We start from the raw sequence: 15,363 nt of genomic DNA, 5'->3' as shown, positions 1-15,363 counted from the left end.
GCTGAAGGAAAAGTCCTTGGATCCACCTATCCTCCGTGCTGAAGACTGGGTGGCATCGAGGATGCTCCTGGGGGACATTAGGTCTTCTGAGAGCCTGCTTCTGAAGGTAGGACATGGGAAAAAAGATTAGCAACTTAACCTGCTCCTTAACAGAGCCTCCCTCAGTATGCCTTTCCTCAGATTGCACAGATGAGCCTGTTCATTTTGCATTACCTGGGGCCTCAGGCCAGGCTCAAGAGTCCTTATTCTGTCTTGCTGCTATTTGGGAACATGGAGGAGGACATCAGCAAACTCCTTGAGCCCTCCTCTCCCTATTCATCCCAGGAAAAGAAGACAGAAAGTGTAGGCAAACAATAATGTCAGCTGAATTGCCCAATATGTCTATTTAATTAGCCCTTAGAAGAGTCCCAAATGTTGTTTTCTCCTTGTTTGAAGGAGAGAGAAGAAGAACACGTCACTGGCATTGCAGAGGGCAAGAGGGGTTTTATAGATCATTCCACCTTAATAGTCATGGAGAAAATATTACAATGCATATCCAAATGGAAAAGACAAAAACAAGGTCCCCGTTGCCCTGATTTTTCTCTGTTGTACATCACTGGGATGTGGGGTTTGATTTAGCAGCATTTAATCTCTCTGGACAAGTGAAAGGAGTGCAGGACACTCATTTTCTATACAACCACAACTCTCCCACCACTGCAGAACTGGGGTATGTGTGCCTGAAACTACTTCTCCATAAAAAGCACACATGCAAAATAAAATCTTTTGCCGTAGTCGTTTTCAGAAGTACAGTAATTTGGAAAATTTGCACAAATTGCTCTAACAATTATTGATGCTATTGAGCTTCCTGCCCTGTGACAATGGAATTTTTTTTGCCTCCAAAAGCATCAGTTCTGCAGGGTTCTTTTTACTTTCATTGCTGTTATCTTTTGACAGTCAGCCATAAAATCAAATGTGTTCCCCCCAAACAACTTTCATCTTTGTTTTTTAAAACTAGTGTTCTTATTCTTTACATCTATTTTTCCACATTAATGGGAAAATATTGCAGTATAAACATAAAAATAGACCATGCCCTGCCTTGTATTTTACATACATAGGAAATGAGAGAGTCAAAGATGTGCACTAAAGATTTTCTAAGCACCCATGTGACTTCTTTATGAAAATGCTTAGCTTTTTCCATAAAGAAGAAAAATCCCAGCGAGTCCAAGGATTAAAAACCAGAATGTAATGATCTTCAAGGTAAAGCTTCTGGCTTCTCAGACTCGATCATTGGAATTTTATTTGCAAGGCTCTCTCTTCAGGGTAATTTAATTAAATAAAGTGGTACTAGAACACCCTGTCACTATTACTGTTCTCATCCTCTCCACCCAGAAGGCAACAACTCCCACAGAGTCCCTGTGAATGTTCTTTACAGCAATGCTTTACCTACTGTTTAAAAATATCCCACAGTGCAAAGTGCATATAACTCTAATTTTGTACTTTGTCTCTGTTACATAGAAAAAAAATATATACATACATAGGAAAAAGATAGAAATATTTATTTTCCCCTCGTAAGAATTAACCTTCTTAATATATTCAACATTTCTATCTAGTGGGTCTCTTCAATGAAAGCTCCACTGCACTCTCATTCCATCTCTTGTGCCACTGCTATTGCGGTGCTGTTGTCTCTGGTTTTATCAATGACAGAAACAAATTCGCCTTATAGGAAGAGTTAATCATCTCTACATAGATTTCATTCCTGGGCACAGGCTCAAAGTCCATGAACACCTAATCTTTTGCAAATCAAAACCTACTTCTTTTTCATGCATCATTTACAATCCCAAGATGATGTACCGCTACCATCACACCTGTATTTTAGTCCTCTTTCTTTTCAATTACCCGTCCTTTGGAAAAGAAAGCACAGTTGACCTTTACTTTCTTCCTCTCATATATTTCATTGTCTGTTTGTCTTGTTTTCCTTTGCTCTGCTTTTCTAGCTAAACAACTGAAAGAGAAAGGCTGGTTCAAAAACGGCAGCAGAAGACCGCTCGGCATGGTGCTCTCCTTTGCATTCAGGCAAAAGAGACCTCAGGAGGTAAAATATCAGGAAAGAAGAACGCGCCCAGTTGTCAGTTGTTTGGATTACACGACTGACCCAGCAGAAACACTGTCTAACTGAGACCCCTTTGAGCCCTGGTCTGTCCATGTAAAGGGCAGACCCAAACTGCTTTGTGGACAATTTCTCCAGCTTCTCCTGGAGAAGTATGGAGAGTATGAGCCCAGCACCCTCCAGCCCCAGAGCCCACCGAAATGGCCCCCCTGTCCGACAAGCCCCCTGGCCTGGCGCTCCGGTGAGGACTTGAGACAGTCACACTAGGGTAGGGCTTGAGGGGCTGATAGAACAACAACCACTTTGGAGATCAGCCGTTTCTTTCAAAATAAAAAAGGGACACAGCTGGAACAAGGGTGTCCGGGTGGTTCTACACACACACCGCCGTGCCCCAGCACTAGAGGCAGCCATGACAGGGTAGGGGCTTGGGGCGGTGACAGAACAAGCAACCGGTTCAGGGATCATATGCGCTGGCCAGAAACACCGGCACTCCTGCCCTCCTGTGGGACCCCACTGTGTCTGTTCTGGACACTCTACAGGAGCAGCAGAACGAGCCCAGCACCATCCAAATTCAGCCCCAACCAAAACAGCCCCTCCAGCTCCCCAAGCCCACTGGTCCAGGCCTCCAGCAAGGACTGGAGGCAGCCATGCCAGGGTAGGGCTTGGGGCACTGACAGAGTCCCCCAAAACAGCTTCCAGGATCAGCTGTTTCACTCAAAATAAAAAAGGGTCAGAGCCCAGTTGGGACCCGGCGGCTGTCCCTCGTGCCCAGACAGATGGACCATCCATCCCAGCAGCCCTGCGAGATGGAACCAATGCCAGCAGCCACTGCTCCGGCCAGAAACACCAGCAGAGGCGCCCTCCTCTGGGACCCTGTGCCTCCCAGCCCATCTCCGGACACCATGCAGTGGCAGGAGTACGAGCCCAGCACCATCCAGCCCCAGTCCCAAGCAAAATGTCCCCCCCCTGCCACACAAGCCCCCTAGCCTGGCCCTCCAGCAACGACTGGAGGCAGCAAGCCTGAAGCCTGCAGCAGCGTAGGCTTGGGCTGCCACCCTCACGCCGCCCGCTGAGCAGCTCAGTCACTACTGCCGCGCACTGGCTTACAACTACTGCACTAACTAGCCAAAAATAGCAAAAGAAACCAAGATAGCCTCAAAAGTGGTAGAGTCTAAGGGCTTTGCCAGCCTGACTGGTGCGAGCTGCCAAGCCGATGATCTCAAACCTCTTTCTTCAGGCACCAGAACGAAGCCTCACAGTCACTGTCTCCTGCAACTTTTTCTCCAGCTGCCTCTGCAGTGCATATATCTTCCCGAGCTTCCATTGCTTTGAAGATAATACCTTACCACTGCCCTAAATATCAGTTTACCTTTTTCTGTACTTCCAATGTGCTGTGAGCCCTGTATTCTCAGCCTGCTCTCAGGAAGGTGCACAAACACTGCAGCTGTGACACGTACTAACCCACCTTTTGGCAACACCCAGGTTGACTGACAAATTTACGTTCTGATGACAGTTTCATTTTAACAAGCTATTAGTGTGGCTGGGTTTGTGGCTCTTGTGCAAATAATCTGACATGCACAGCTTTTGACACCCTCCTCCCCCCCAAACTCGAGTAGACAATGTTAATCTCTAATTGGGTATGGCTTTCGTTTACACGTAATTGCTGCCGTTTATTATGCAAAACATTTGTCCTCTAATATATGCAGATGCATCTCTTTTCAAGACTGGCCTTCTGCATCTGTTGAATACAATTTCCTTTACAATATCATGAAGCTCTTCTAAAACGAGAATTTTAAGAGAAAAGAATGAATTTTTCACCTGTAGTGAAAACTACAGTCACCACATCAGCATTGCCACGTTTCTGAATGCTGATGTTAATAAAAGCTTAAAAAATTAACACAGTGACAGCTGCCCTCCAGCTTGCCCTTCTTCATTCCAATGGATTCCCATGCATGAAAAAAACTGAGGATGTATTAAGCAATAAGAATTTCTTTTTTTAGTTTTTCTGCTGCAGTCAACTTGCTGGAAAGCCAATTCTTACAAACAAATAAACAGGACCAAAGTTTAATACAGATTTTTTTCTACAGTCTTTCTTCCTACACCCACCTTCTCTTTTTCAAGCTGAGCACACCACAGTATCGTTAAAAGCTTATGCTTTTGATCTCTGTGCAAATAAATGAGCTGAAACAAATAAAACCCATTTCACAAGAGACTTCCAAGACATCTGGTGGAGTTATTTTTCTAAGTAATTAGACCAAGTGGTGGTGTAATTCCCAAATGAAAGGTACCTTCTTGCTAGGTATCCAGTTATTTCTCAGAGCCATCAAAACAGCAGTAAGTCCCGCTTCTCTCCTTGCATGTGACTCACACTCTATTGATTACCAATCTTTCCAAACGGGAACAATAATATACCTTGATTTATGCTGGTTTATTACTGAAGTTTTTAAACTCTTTTTTTTTGTATTGTGCAAGTCCTTATTTTTTCTCCAAGAATGTCAGTGGGATTTCTGGTATTGACTGAGGAAGGATGAGGCTCTTGGCTTCTTTTCTTTATCTTTCTTTTCCTTGCTAACCTACTGTAGTTCTCCTTCATGCAGGCTCCATGAAGCAGGGAGAAAAGTGTAATGGAATAACAGCCAGGTGCTTGCTCTGGATCAATACAATACACTGCTCTAAACTGTGCCCAGGTGTGTTTTCTCCTTCTTTCTTGCTCGAAGCTGAGTAAATTTCTCCTTCCCCCCCAAAACTCCCAAAGAAAACACCATTCTAGGAAAAACTCAAATGCTCTTTGGAACGTTGGGAAGGATGCGGTTCTCGATACAGTGCAACCACTCGGTTGCATGCGGTTCTCGATACAATGCAACCACTGAGAATTTGTGACACTGGGGAGGTGAACAGAGGGTAGACCTGGCTGAGAAAGCAATTCCCTTTTCTCTGTGCACAGTTCTCCTGGTTTTATTTTGTTCCAAACTCAGGCAAGGCGCTCTACAAGCATGCTTTACTAACTGACCGGGATGCAGACACCACCTCTGTGCGACGGCAGCTCATGTTCAATAATGCCAGATAGAGAATTCACAGCTGTATCAAGAGTAAAGAAAACTAGCTGCCATACGAAATAGCTGCTAGATTACAACAGCGGGCTTGACACTAATGCAGTTTAATTCTCATCACTCTATGACACAATGTAAACTCACCAGAGGTTTCATCTACTCTCTCATCCACCACATGGTCCTTCTGATGAACCCATTCACTGTTGCACTTAAAATAGATCTGCGTGGCCGGGCTCGCTTTGCAGTACAGATTCACAGGCTTATTCTTCACAATGTAAGCCTCTTCGGGTTCGATGAGGAAGTGGGGCAATGGCTCTGGAGGATCAGATGGAAAAGTTTCTGGAAGTTCATGAAAAAAATCATCGTCTGCAGAGAAGAGACAAAAAGGACAAATGAAACAACCAAAATTCAGCTGGCAAAGATTTATAAGCACTTTCTGAAAATTTCAAAAGGAGAGTATTTTTCAACTAAAATGTTATCTTAGGAGCATAAACTGAGGTTTAAATGCACTGCCTTTCTCAGACTAGAAGAAATAGTTCTTTACAACCTGAGCTCTCTTTCCTCTATAGATGCGACAGGGATGTGCACATTCACATGACTGGGAACGGTCCTTTGTTATCATCACCGGCAATACTAGTAATAAAGCGTTATGTTAGCGCTTGGCAGAGTTGCCTGCAAAACCGTAAAAAGAAATAATAGAAACTTTTGGAGGCTTCAAGGTCACAGTTTTCAATAGTGACTTATCGCACTGTTTAATCGAGTGCATGCACACAGGTGGTATTGACCGAGGCTGGTACAAAGAGGAAATCGCGCCTTTCGTTTCAGATGAGCAATTTGAAATCTGCTCTGAGGGCAAAAGACTAAATGCAAGTCCAGTCTACGCCGCTTTGTTCATACTCTGACTGCCTTGCTAAGACTGCTAACGAAGGTGCCAAGCTATGCTTTATTTACTTCATTTGTAGTACACTGGTCTGTGCAGTCCTCACTACAGAGAGGAACCGGCAGCAGGGACGTGGGGCTGGGCAGCTGCAAGATGGTGACATTTTGGGCCAACATGGATGCATGCTATTGACGTACGGAACCTCTGCACCTCTCTGGTGCTGCTGCTAATGAAGAAAGTTGATGCAAGAAGTCCGGAGGAGCAAAAGAATCCAATGCACAAGAGGCAACACTGAAAACACCTAAGACATACTTTCCTTTCTCTCTCCCTCCCTCTTCACAAATCCCCCTCTAAAGCCCCTCTGCCCCTTTCTGCAGGGGAAGTCCTCCACATCAGAAAGCACCAATTCAGCGGAGAATAACCATCTTCCCATCCACCTCCCCACCTGCCGTCAGGGTGCTAGAACATCCACGAGACTCCCAGCAGCAAAGGGGGGGGGGGGGGGGCACCAACTACTGACAGAACCACCAGCAGCAAAGCTGACAGTCCTGAAGGCCTTATTCAGTCTCCCCCTTTCTGCCTCTGAAGCAGTTATCGTTATACAGAGCGACGGATGCTGATGATGATCAATAAAACACCACAGACCATCAAACTAAAAATATCGGGGAAGGCTGGCTATCTTCTCCCGAACAGTCTTCGTGAAGATGAAATGTCAAACACTACCCTCCCTTCCCAAAGACGTGCCTGGGCAGGCTGTGTCCAGAATTACAAGGGGCATGAAAGGTTCTCCTTCCAGCCACTGCTTTTGCAGAAAGAGAAGAAAGAACAGTAACGGACGAAGGAGACAGGGGGAGAAGGTAATACGATAGCCACACACATAGCTATACGGAGGTAGACTATACGTCTTTATCAGTGATGGGAATACCTTACAGAGCACAAGATTTTGTGAATCTCTTGAACTATTTAGGAAGACAGCATATGTTCACCAAATTGTGGTGGTTTGTTTTTTTTTTTTTTTTTTCTCTCTTCATATTAATTTAAAAATACTCCTGCCTTTCCGGGTGTCTCATTTTACAAAGAATAACAGGCCTGACTCACTACTGCATCACTCCCCGAGAGCTAATAGAACTGAACTGGTTCAGTAATAGAAGGACCACCAAATAAGGCCTGGCATTTTCCTAGCAAAGGGCAAATCTGTGACATACTATAACAATCCAATTTCCATTGCCAACTAATCATTTCCAACTACTCAAATTAAATGTATTTTTTATCACTTTCCCACCCTTCCTTTTTTCCTGCAGTTTGCTTTTCACTCCGACCACACCAGCCTCCTTTTTCTGCAATCGCATCTCCTCTCCCCGTTAGATATTTCTTCCTTACTCCATTTTGCTCTCCAGTTTCTTCCAAAGAGAAAGACGAGTTACAACAAGTTAATGGGAGTCCACATTGGGTTTCATGACAACGAAACACATTTGAACTGAAGGAAGAGGCTTTTCAGCATTCCTCATCCTCTTCTACCCGTACCTCCCCCTCTTCCCCGCTGCCTCCCTCTCGCACAGGCTGCTCCATAGACATCCACAACACAGAAACATTAGGGATGAATCATTTCCCCTGAATTGCCACAGGACGTATCTTTTTCTTCTGGTCATTTAATTGCAAATCAGCGAGCAGACAGATGGAAACTAACAAAGCACACATATGTTTTATAATTAAACAAGTATTGCTTCACTAATTTCTGGTGACAGGAAGAACAAATGTATTTATTTTCACCACTAGATTTCTGCACATTATCAAAGACAATACTTACGCTGCCTGACCAATTAACTGCATCTTATCAAAGACGTAACTAGAAAGTCTAAAAGGAAGGATCGGCAAGCTGCAGAAAAGAAAAACGGCGGTTTTAAAAATTATTTCTTTAATCGGCCTGGACAATGCGTGTGGGCTTTGGCTTTCCCTCCTGAAGGTAACTGCTTCTAATGTTTAAATATTATTTTTATGTTAAATTGGAAGCACAGTACTACCCAATACACAATGACCTAGTCTCACGTTTTGATTGTGGCAATAGCTGCTTCCTTCCACCAGCCTGGCACCCTGCAGTCTGGTACAAGACACTTTTCTTACTGGCTTCTTGCTATAATTCCACCTTACTCTTCTTAAGCAATAAAAAAGCCCTGCTTTATTTTTCCACACTCTTTCTCACTGCTATCGAGAGGCATCTGAACCGCTCTTAAATGTTAGAGATATAGATGGAAACCATTCACAAACTGTCACACAAACAGGGTGCGCAGAGGCTGCTTTGTCATTTGGAAAATGACATTTAAAATCTGCAATTTTAAAATAAATTTAAGATACCAGCTAAGACAGATTTTTTTTGGCTTTTTAAACTGGAGTATGTTCATTCAATCCCTGCCCTCATACTGTTGCTATTAGTAGCAACGCTGGAGTTATTTTTTTATAGAGCAGATTCTTAAGAGGAGCATCCAGAATATGACCGCGACTGGGTTTTCTTGTGTTTGGCAGAACGCAACGCCACTCCAAAGCTAGTCCTAGCCCCATTACCATCCAGGGCCCCTCGCTCCTGCTATTCCCTGCTGAAAGGTAACAGGCGGCTTTATCAGCCGGTGCGAATCGCAGTGGGAAGTCACTTGGTGTTCCCCGCGTTCCCCAAGGAGATGGGATCGGCTGCTGCGGAGAGGCAAACCACCGCTCCCCTCCCGCCCCGGCACGCCAGCCACCACTGGCCGAACTCGCGGGACGGTGGTTTACAGGTACGGCAGGGTGTGCAGCCACGACTCCCCCCGTGCCAGGCTGCGGTACCCGCTTCTCGGAATGAGGACGCATTGAGGAGGAAGAACCTTAAATCCCCTCGTGACGGCTCGCCCATCACAAGCAGCACTGCTGCGGCACGGCTTAGGACAGTCGGCCAATTCGGCTGCTGATTTGGAACGGGGTTTTGAAGCATCAACCTTAACACATATCTTGGATCTAGGTCTTGCATTTCATTTTTTTTGAATTAGACTGAATACTATTATGCTTTCATTGTAATGCTTGCGGCAACGTGCGAGCACAAGTAGAATGGCAGTGTAATTATATAACAAAATATTCTTAAAAATCCAACACAGATATTTACCTCTGAAAATGCCAATATAGGATATTTGACTGTGTTGAGATTTTTGCATCTTTCTATAAAACAAACTTTTGGTAAAACTGAAGCAATCTCATGAATCTGTGTTTTCACGAGGCCATCGTTTCTAACAAGCTAATAAACACTTCCATCAAAGTTTCCCCTGACCAGCTCTAGTTAAACACAGGTCATTCCTCTGTCCACACAAAGACCAAACTCTGACTTAGTTTTTTCAGGGATGACTGCATTATAACCATGTGGCCTGCTGGGCCTGTTTCTATAATTTGGAAGGGGGTCGCCTCTCATTGTGTTCCCCATCTCCGTATGAGGGGATAAATCTTTCCTGAGACTTTGATCTGAATCTTCCTGATGGTTATCGCTGTTTTTTTAAAATGTTCGTTTCCCGACGGCGCAACAAAGCAGCACACTTTATGTATCACTTATTTAACTCTCCTAAGGAGTTAGACATTTTTTCTTCTGTCTAGAGGAAAAAAGCTAATTAAACCATTTGGGAGTGATCAGGGAGTGTAGATACAAACAAACACTACGAATTCACGTACTTGATTTCCAACCATTATGTCAATGTCATGTGCCGCAAGTTCCCCTTACAACCTTGATCAAACGCAAACACGAGGCACGCATAGTTCTCCCCTGTTGTAACAAATCCCCTTCTGTGCTCAGTAACTTTGAGCTGCAAGTTTACTTCTGCGGTATGTCACATTCATCTTTATTTTCACATAATAAAGCGTACAGCCCATCTGTTGTTATTGACTGATTTATATTAGCAAGACAAAAGACCTGATTAATGGTACTGCTAAACTGGTTTCGCTCATGCAATCACTCATATTAAGAAAATAAATTTTTAAAAGCCATTTTTAATCTGTAAACTTAATTTCGAATTTTTATTTTAGTTGCTGGCCTGAATACAGATCTGGTCTTTTATTTGCCTTCTGTAGTATCTGACAACTATATATTTTTTTAAATGCAAGACTAATGCAAAATCTTTAGGAAGAGGTGAAGTGTCACTAAAATCAGCCTTGATAGAAGCTGGCACGGACTGTCACACGTAGGAATTTTAGTTTAATTTTAGTTAAATTTTCTTTTAAGGTAAAAAAAATCTTTGCCTAAGCCAGGAACCTTTTGATGTTAGGAAAGGTCTTCATCCTTTTCATGCATTTGTTTGTAAAACTGTGCGTATTATAGCTCTTCATGCCGAACAAGTGAGAAAGGAGATTTTATGGTATACTTCCGTTTTTATGGACTAGTATCCCCGCTCTAATCTGTGGCAGGAAAATATTGTGCTCCGTACACCAATCTATTCATCTCTAGATCACTAGTTTTATTACTATATATCAAGCTTTAATTCTCATCAACCCAGCATATAACTCACTATATTTCTGAACTGCGAGACTTAAACTATTATTGCTTAGATCATAATATATTGGACCATTATCTCTTTGTGCGAGACCTGAAGCAAATTCTTCTCAAATGGAATTTACTTCAGAATGATTCAAGAGCGATTGAAAATGAATGGCTTGCAAAGCTAATTCCATTTGCATTTGGATGCCCATCACTCGGCAAGATCATTCCCCACGCGGCGCAAGAAAGGCAGCTGGAGCTAACTGTGTGGATGGGATTTCTGTTCAGTCTTTTAATGTTATGATTAAAAAGCTTTCTAGAGCAACGAGTACTGTTGACTGTGAAATTAACAGCAGGTGCTAGCTCGGTAAGACAGCTTATCAGGATGGAGGCAAGGGTTTGGTTTACAGCGCCCACTTTTTCAGGAAGGGAAAATTGCTCAGCTGGAAGTCCTTTGGTGGCAGTCCTTCGGTTTCTGTGACACACGGTATCACGTTGCCACCGAATGGGAAGGAAGCAAGCAAAAAATCCCGTACGCCATATAGCCTGCCTCCACCGGAGAGCCCCGTAACACCAACGGAGCTATGAATCCAAAAATTAGGCCAAGCTGAATGAGAAATGGGAGAAAACGAGACTTTTTCCAAGAAGTACTAGTGAGTGGTTTCCATGCCAGAGGGCCCTCTTGACCCCACCTCAGCCCTGGAGATCACACAGGCAGTGAGAACGGGCACAGCAAAGCGTCACCCATGCCCTGAAAGAGAAAGCACATTTTCCTGCCCTGCCCGGGGGAAGAGGAGGAGAAGGGTGGCTTTCTCAGCACTTGTCCTCTGTCAGCCCTACCTCCAGCTGACCGCGAGGTGGGCACGCAACAAGGCAATCACATGCTATTCTTCAGCATCTCCAAAGTGGAGGATTTCACCAAATAGCCCGGGAAGACTGCAATTTTATAAAAGCATAATATTTGGGCAGGTCGGGAGGCTGCCATCCGCTTGCTCGTAGCTGAATTCACCGCAGGGCTTTACGTGCCTACAGACGAGGTGTGGTTTTGCGGCAGCCCGCAAACCAGATGCTTGCTGAACCTTGCTGAGCTCTCCCGGGAGCAAGGTCAAGGGAATTTCAGACTCAAATTTACTGAGCACCCACAAAATTAAATGCTCTTTTCAGCAGGGAAAGCAGAGTGCAGGCATGGTCTGGGAAAAGCGATAGAGAAATCGATAGGGCATGCAACGTTCATTTTTTGGGGGTGGCTTCAGTCCAGAAACAGAATAAATAAAGACCGCAAAAAGGAATGAACTTCCCCTGCACCCGCGACAGCTCGGTGAAGACCCTCCTAGCACATCTCAGCTCAACAACACATCCCCAAGAGGTTAAACCCAAACTCTGCATCCACTTAGACCGCATATCCACTTAGGAACATATCTACTGGGCGGCTACGCATAAATCAGAAGGCTGCTGGGCAAAAATCTCCCTCCCGAGCACACACACATCAAGCAAACCCCAAACGCATCCTTTCCTGTCCTCCTGTACCCCTACCAAAAAAGCAGCTTCCACAGAGGAGTAGGAATCAATACACTGTCAGCCACAGGCGCCAGGGCCAATGTGGACACTGCAACCACGTCACCTACAGCAATCAGCTTGTGCTCCGTCTCCCTTGCTTTGATAGCAGCACATTCTCCTTCTCTCAGGTCAATGCTTGGAATATATTTTTCCCGGCTTGCCCTGGTAAACTGCGCTGCTGCTAATCAACAATTAATTCCACTGGAGTCAGATCTGATTTGCATCAGAGTAAGGAAAAGGAGAATCATGTCTCGATGAGGAAAACACTGACTGTACCAGATTTATAAAGCAGCTTGCAAGTTACATATTACTGTCTGGGAAAAAAGCATCTTCCCCTAGTTTGTTTAATTCATAATTGTAATTAAAGTTTCTGCTTCTCTGAAGGCTAATGGCAATTTTATCATCAGTCAGAACAGCGGCAAGCTAAAGACAAAACGTGTGCTCAAAACGATTCCCACAGCCCTCTGTAAGGGAGAGAGATTTCTTTATACATCCCATTGCTAATCCAAGACAAAAATTGCAGGTACCCACGCAGACATGACATTTAATGTTCTGTAGCCAGAATTTTGCCACTGCCCTGAGCCAAACTCTGCCAGACTACCAGCTGCTGCCTAACCATGCAAGAGATGGTACAGGTACTGTTGGCATTGGACTCCGTGTTGGAAAATGCCAGGACATGGTATGATTTCACGCAAGGCAATGAAAATACTTTCTGTCGCAGATATATGAAGAGCACCAGGCTGTTCTTTGGGCAAGGAGGTTTATGATAATTACTGTCAGCATAAGAAATCTAACACAGTAATCTGCAGGCGCTATTTATTATGAGGCTGCCTAACCATATAAATAGATAAAACAGGATGGAGGCAAATCATCGGGGGTGAGGCCGACTTACGAGCGCTGACAGTGTGAAACGACAAGTGAAGAGGCAAAGCCCCTGTTTCTTTGCTGCCCTGTCCCATGTACCAGCAGTCACATCCCCCTTTGCAACACTTTCATTGATTCCGATGGAAACTTCGCTGTTGTGTTTGTACAGAGCTACTGGATAAGGCTGGCTCTGTTACTGTGCCATGGTACAGCACCTGAAAATCGAACTAAAGCACTTGTACAAACAACAGATGACATCAGTGACATTTCTCAGTAATTATTATCCTGTGGAAGACTGCTCTCCTTTGTCCTGCTGCTCTCTCTTTCCGTTGTTTTAAAACTAATAAAATATTCATGCTTAAAAAAAAAAAAAGTGAGTTGCAAACTGTCTCTGAAACTTTACCTCCCTTACTCTGTCATGTAACAGAACCAGAGACAATAACATGCAAGTGTTACTTTGCCAAGCACACACCCTGTTTTCCACAAGTGTGAGCTCTCGCCATTTAATCTAACTAGAAAATTAACACAACTCCTGTTAGACGTGGTTGTGCTGGTAGAGCTCAAGCAGTTTGGCTGCGTATTATTGCTAATTCTGTTTTCTCTGATACGAATGCAACATATGAACAGCAGAGAAACTTCAGTGTCAGACCCAGAGATTTTGTGTCCTGCTGTAAAACCGAAAAGCATTTTTCCTTTTGGATTCTAGCTTGTGATGGGTCTGCACGATGGCAGGGACCCCCTCCTAACCACCTGCAAAGCAAAGTCTAATTTGAAACATTTCTGCCCCAGCTGCCATTAGTAGTCATAATGGTTGACACGGGGTCAAAAAATTATTAAAGCTCTGAGGAGCATCACTTCCTCTTCAGCGTTAGGCTGTTAGGCTTCACTTTCCTTTGACACATTAGTCCTGCAGTAGCTCCAGGCTCTTGACCCCTCCTTTAACCCTGATAACTAATTAAAGATGGACAAGGCTTAGGCTAAAATACTTTTTGTTAAACCTTTTCATTCTCAAGTCCCCTTCAGGCACTCTGTCACACAGGACAGAGCCTGACGTATTTACAGGAACATGAAAGTAGGTGCCTGTCACAATAATATGAAAAATCTCCTTTTACAGGACCTAACTTAACCTTTGTGGTTAGACGGTAGGATGCATTTTATAGCACATAAAATATATTCTCAACACATACTGGAAACAAGTTTCCTGGGTATGGTCCAAAGCATACAATTCGGGAAAAATCCAAGGATAATTAACTCTGTATGTATTTTTAGAATGAGAAGTTCAGACTCGGGTCCCTCATCTGACTGCTGTGTCAACAGTCCGAATGCGGTGTCTCCAATACGACGATCAAACGGAGATCTTACCTTTTCTCACGTGAGGATTTCTTAAGGATCTATCATGTACTAGAAACAATGACAGAGCTCAGGCTAGAGAGCCGTCAGCTGTAGGCAGATGGATTTTAGGGCCAGTGGTAAATCGTATCACACAGCACAAGTTGGCTTAATTCAGATAAATCTGGGTGCAACGTATCGTTGATGGCTCGGGCACAATGAAAGGAGTTCCATACTGCTAGCTTGAGGGAGGATCTGTAACTGAACGTGGTACTTTGCAAATACTTTCTTAGCTTTTCCTGTTGTTTCACATTAATAATTAAGCTTGCTTCCTGCGTCAGTATGTTAGGGTTAAAACGTCAAGCCTTCGGTTCTATCAAGAACGCCTATTTTTGGACTTACTTTTCCCATTATTAGAACTGCTGCAGAGCTCTGCTCCCAGATTTCTAACGCTTTCAATGCGAGCATTTTTCCCAGCAAAAGACTGATGATCCAACCTCTCGTGATTAATAAAACAGATCTAGTGGGATGTCATGGATCCTGATTTCATGAGCTAAGTGAAGTGTACAGTTAATCTAGTTAGTGTGATCACTCCATCCCAGGAAAACACAGGATACTTGCCTGTACCTAAAATAATAGCTCAGTCATACGGCCACCTGGTTAAGGCATCAAGCTGGGACCCAGGGGACAGATATTCTTGTGCGACCTTGGGGAAATCTACTCTGTCGGGTTCAGGGTCCCAGCTGCAAAATGGATGTAGCAGCCTAATAGGTAGCACTCTAATTCACTACCTTCAAACTGAGTAAACAGCTCAGATTCTTCCTTCGAATTTTCTCCAAAATACCTGTCAGTATCATTTACTAAACAGCCAGCAACAGTTACACAAAGGACCACAAATCAAATTTACGTTTATGGAACGATTAGGGAACAAAGTCTGCCTATCTTGGAGTTGATGCAAGTTTTGTCGCTGGTGTCCCTCTGTATCGATGGAGAGGTTGAGGAGCAGGATTTGGAGCAGCAGCCTGACCTTGGGTGCTCCGAAGGGCTCTCTCCACGGGCTCTGGGCACCCTGGTGAGACTGGTGTCCTGAAACTAACATGAGTCCTTGTGAGTA

General features: G+C 44.1%; 1 protein-coding gene across 2 annotated transcripts in view; it reads right to left on the bottom strand.

The window, feature by feature from the left end:
• UNC5C (unc-5 netrin receptor C) overlaps positions 1-15,363 on the bottom strand; it is a gene marked incomplete at both ends in the record, with an annotated part of 259,193 nt that overhangs the window by 86,909 nt on the left and 156,921 nt on the right. For both annotated transcript variants that reach the window (XM_082482034.1, XM_082482035.1), the window contains one exon: positions 5,281-5,502. In XM_082482034.1, the coding sequence (XP_082338160.1) occupies positions 5,281-5,502 (222 nt within the window). The remainder of the gene's footprint in view (positions 1-5,280; positions 5,503-15,363) is intronic.

This window comes from Vanellus vanellus, assembly GCF_965231255.1.
Source record: "Vanellus vanellus genome assembly, chromosome: 4".
Taxonomy (NCBI): Eukaryota; Metazoa; Chordata; class Aves; order Charadriiformes; family Charadriidae; genus Vanellus; species Vanellus vanellus.
The sequence above is the reverse complement of the archived record's forward strand: the minus strand, read 5'-3'. Positions and strand labels throughout refer to the sequence as shown.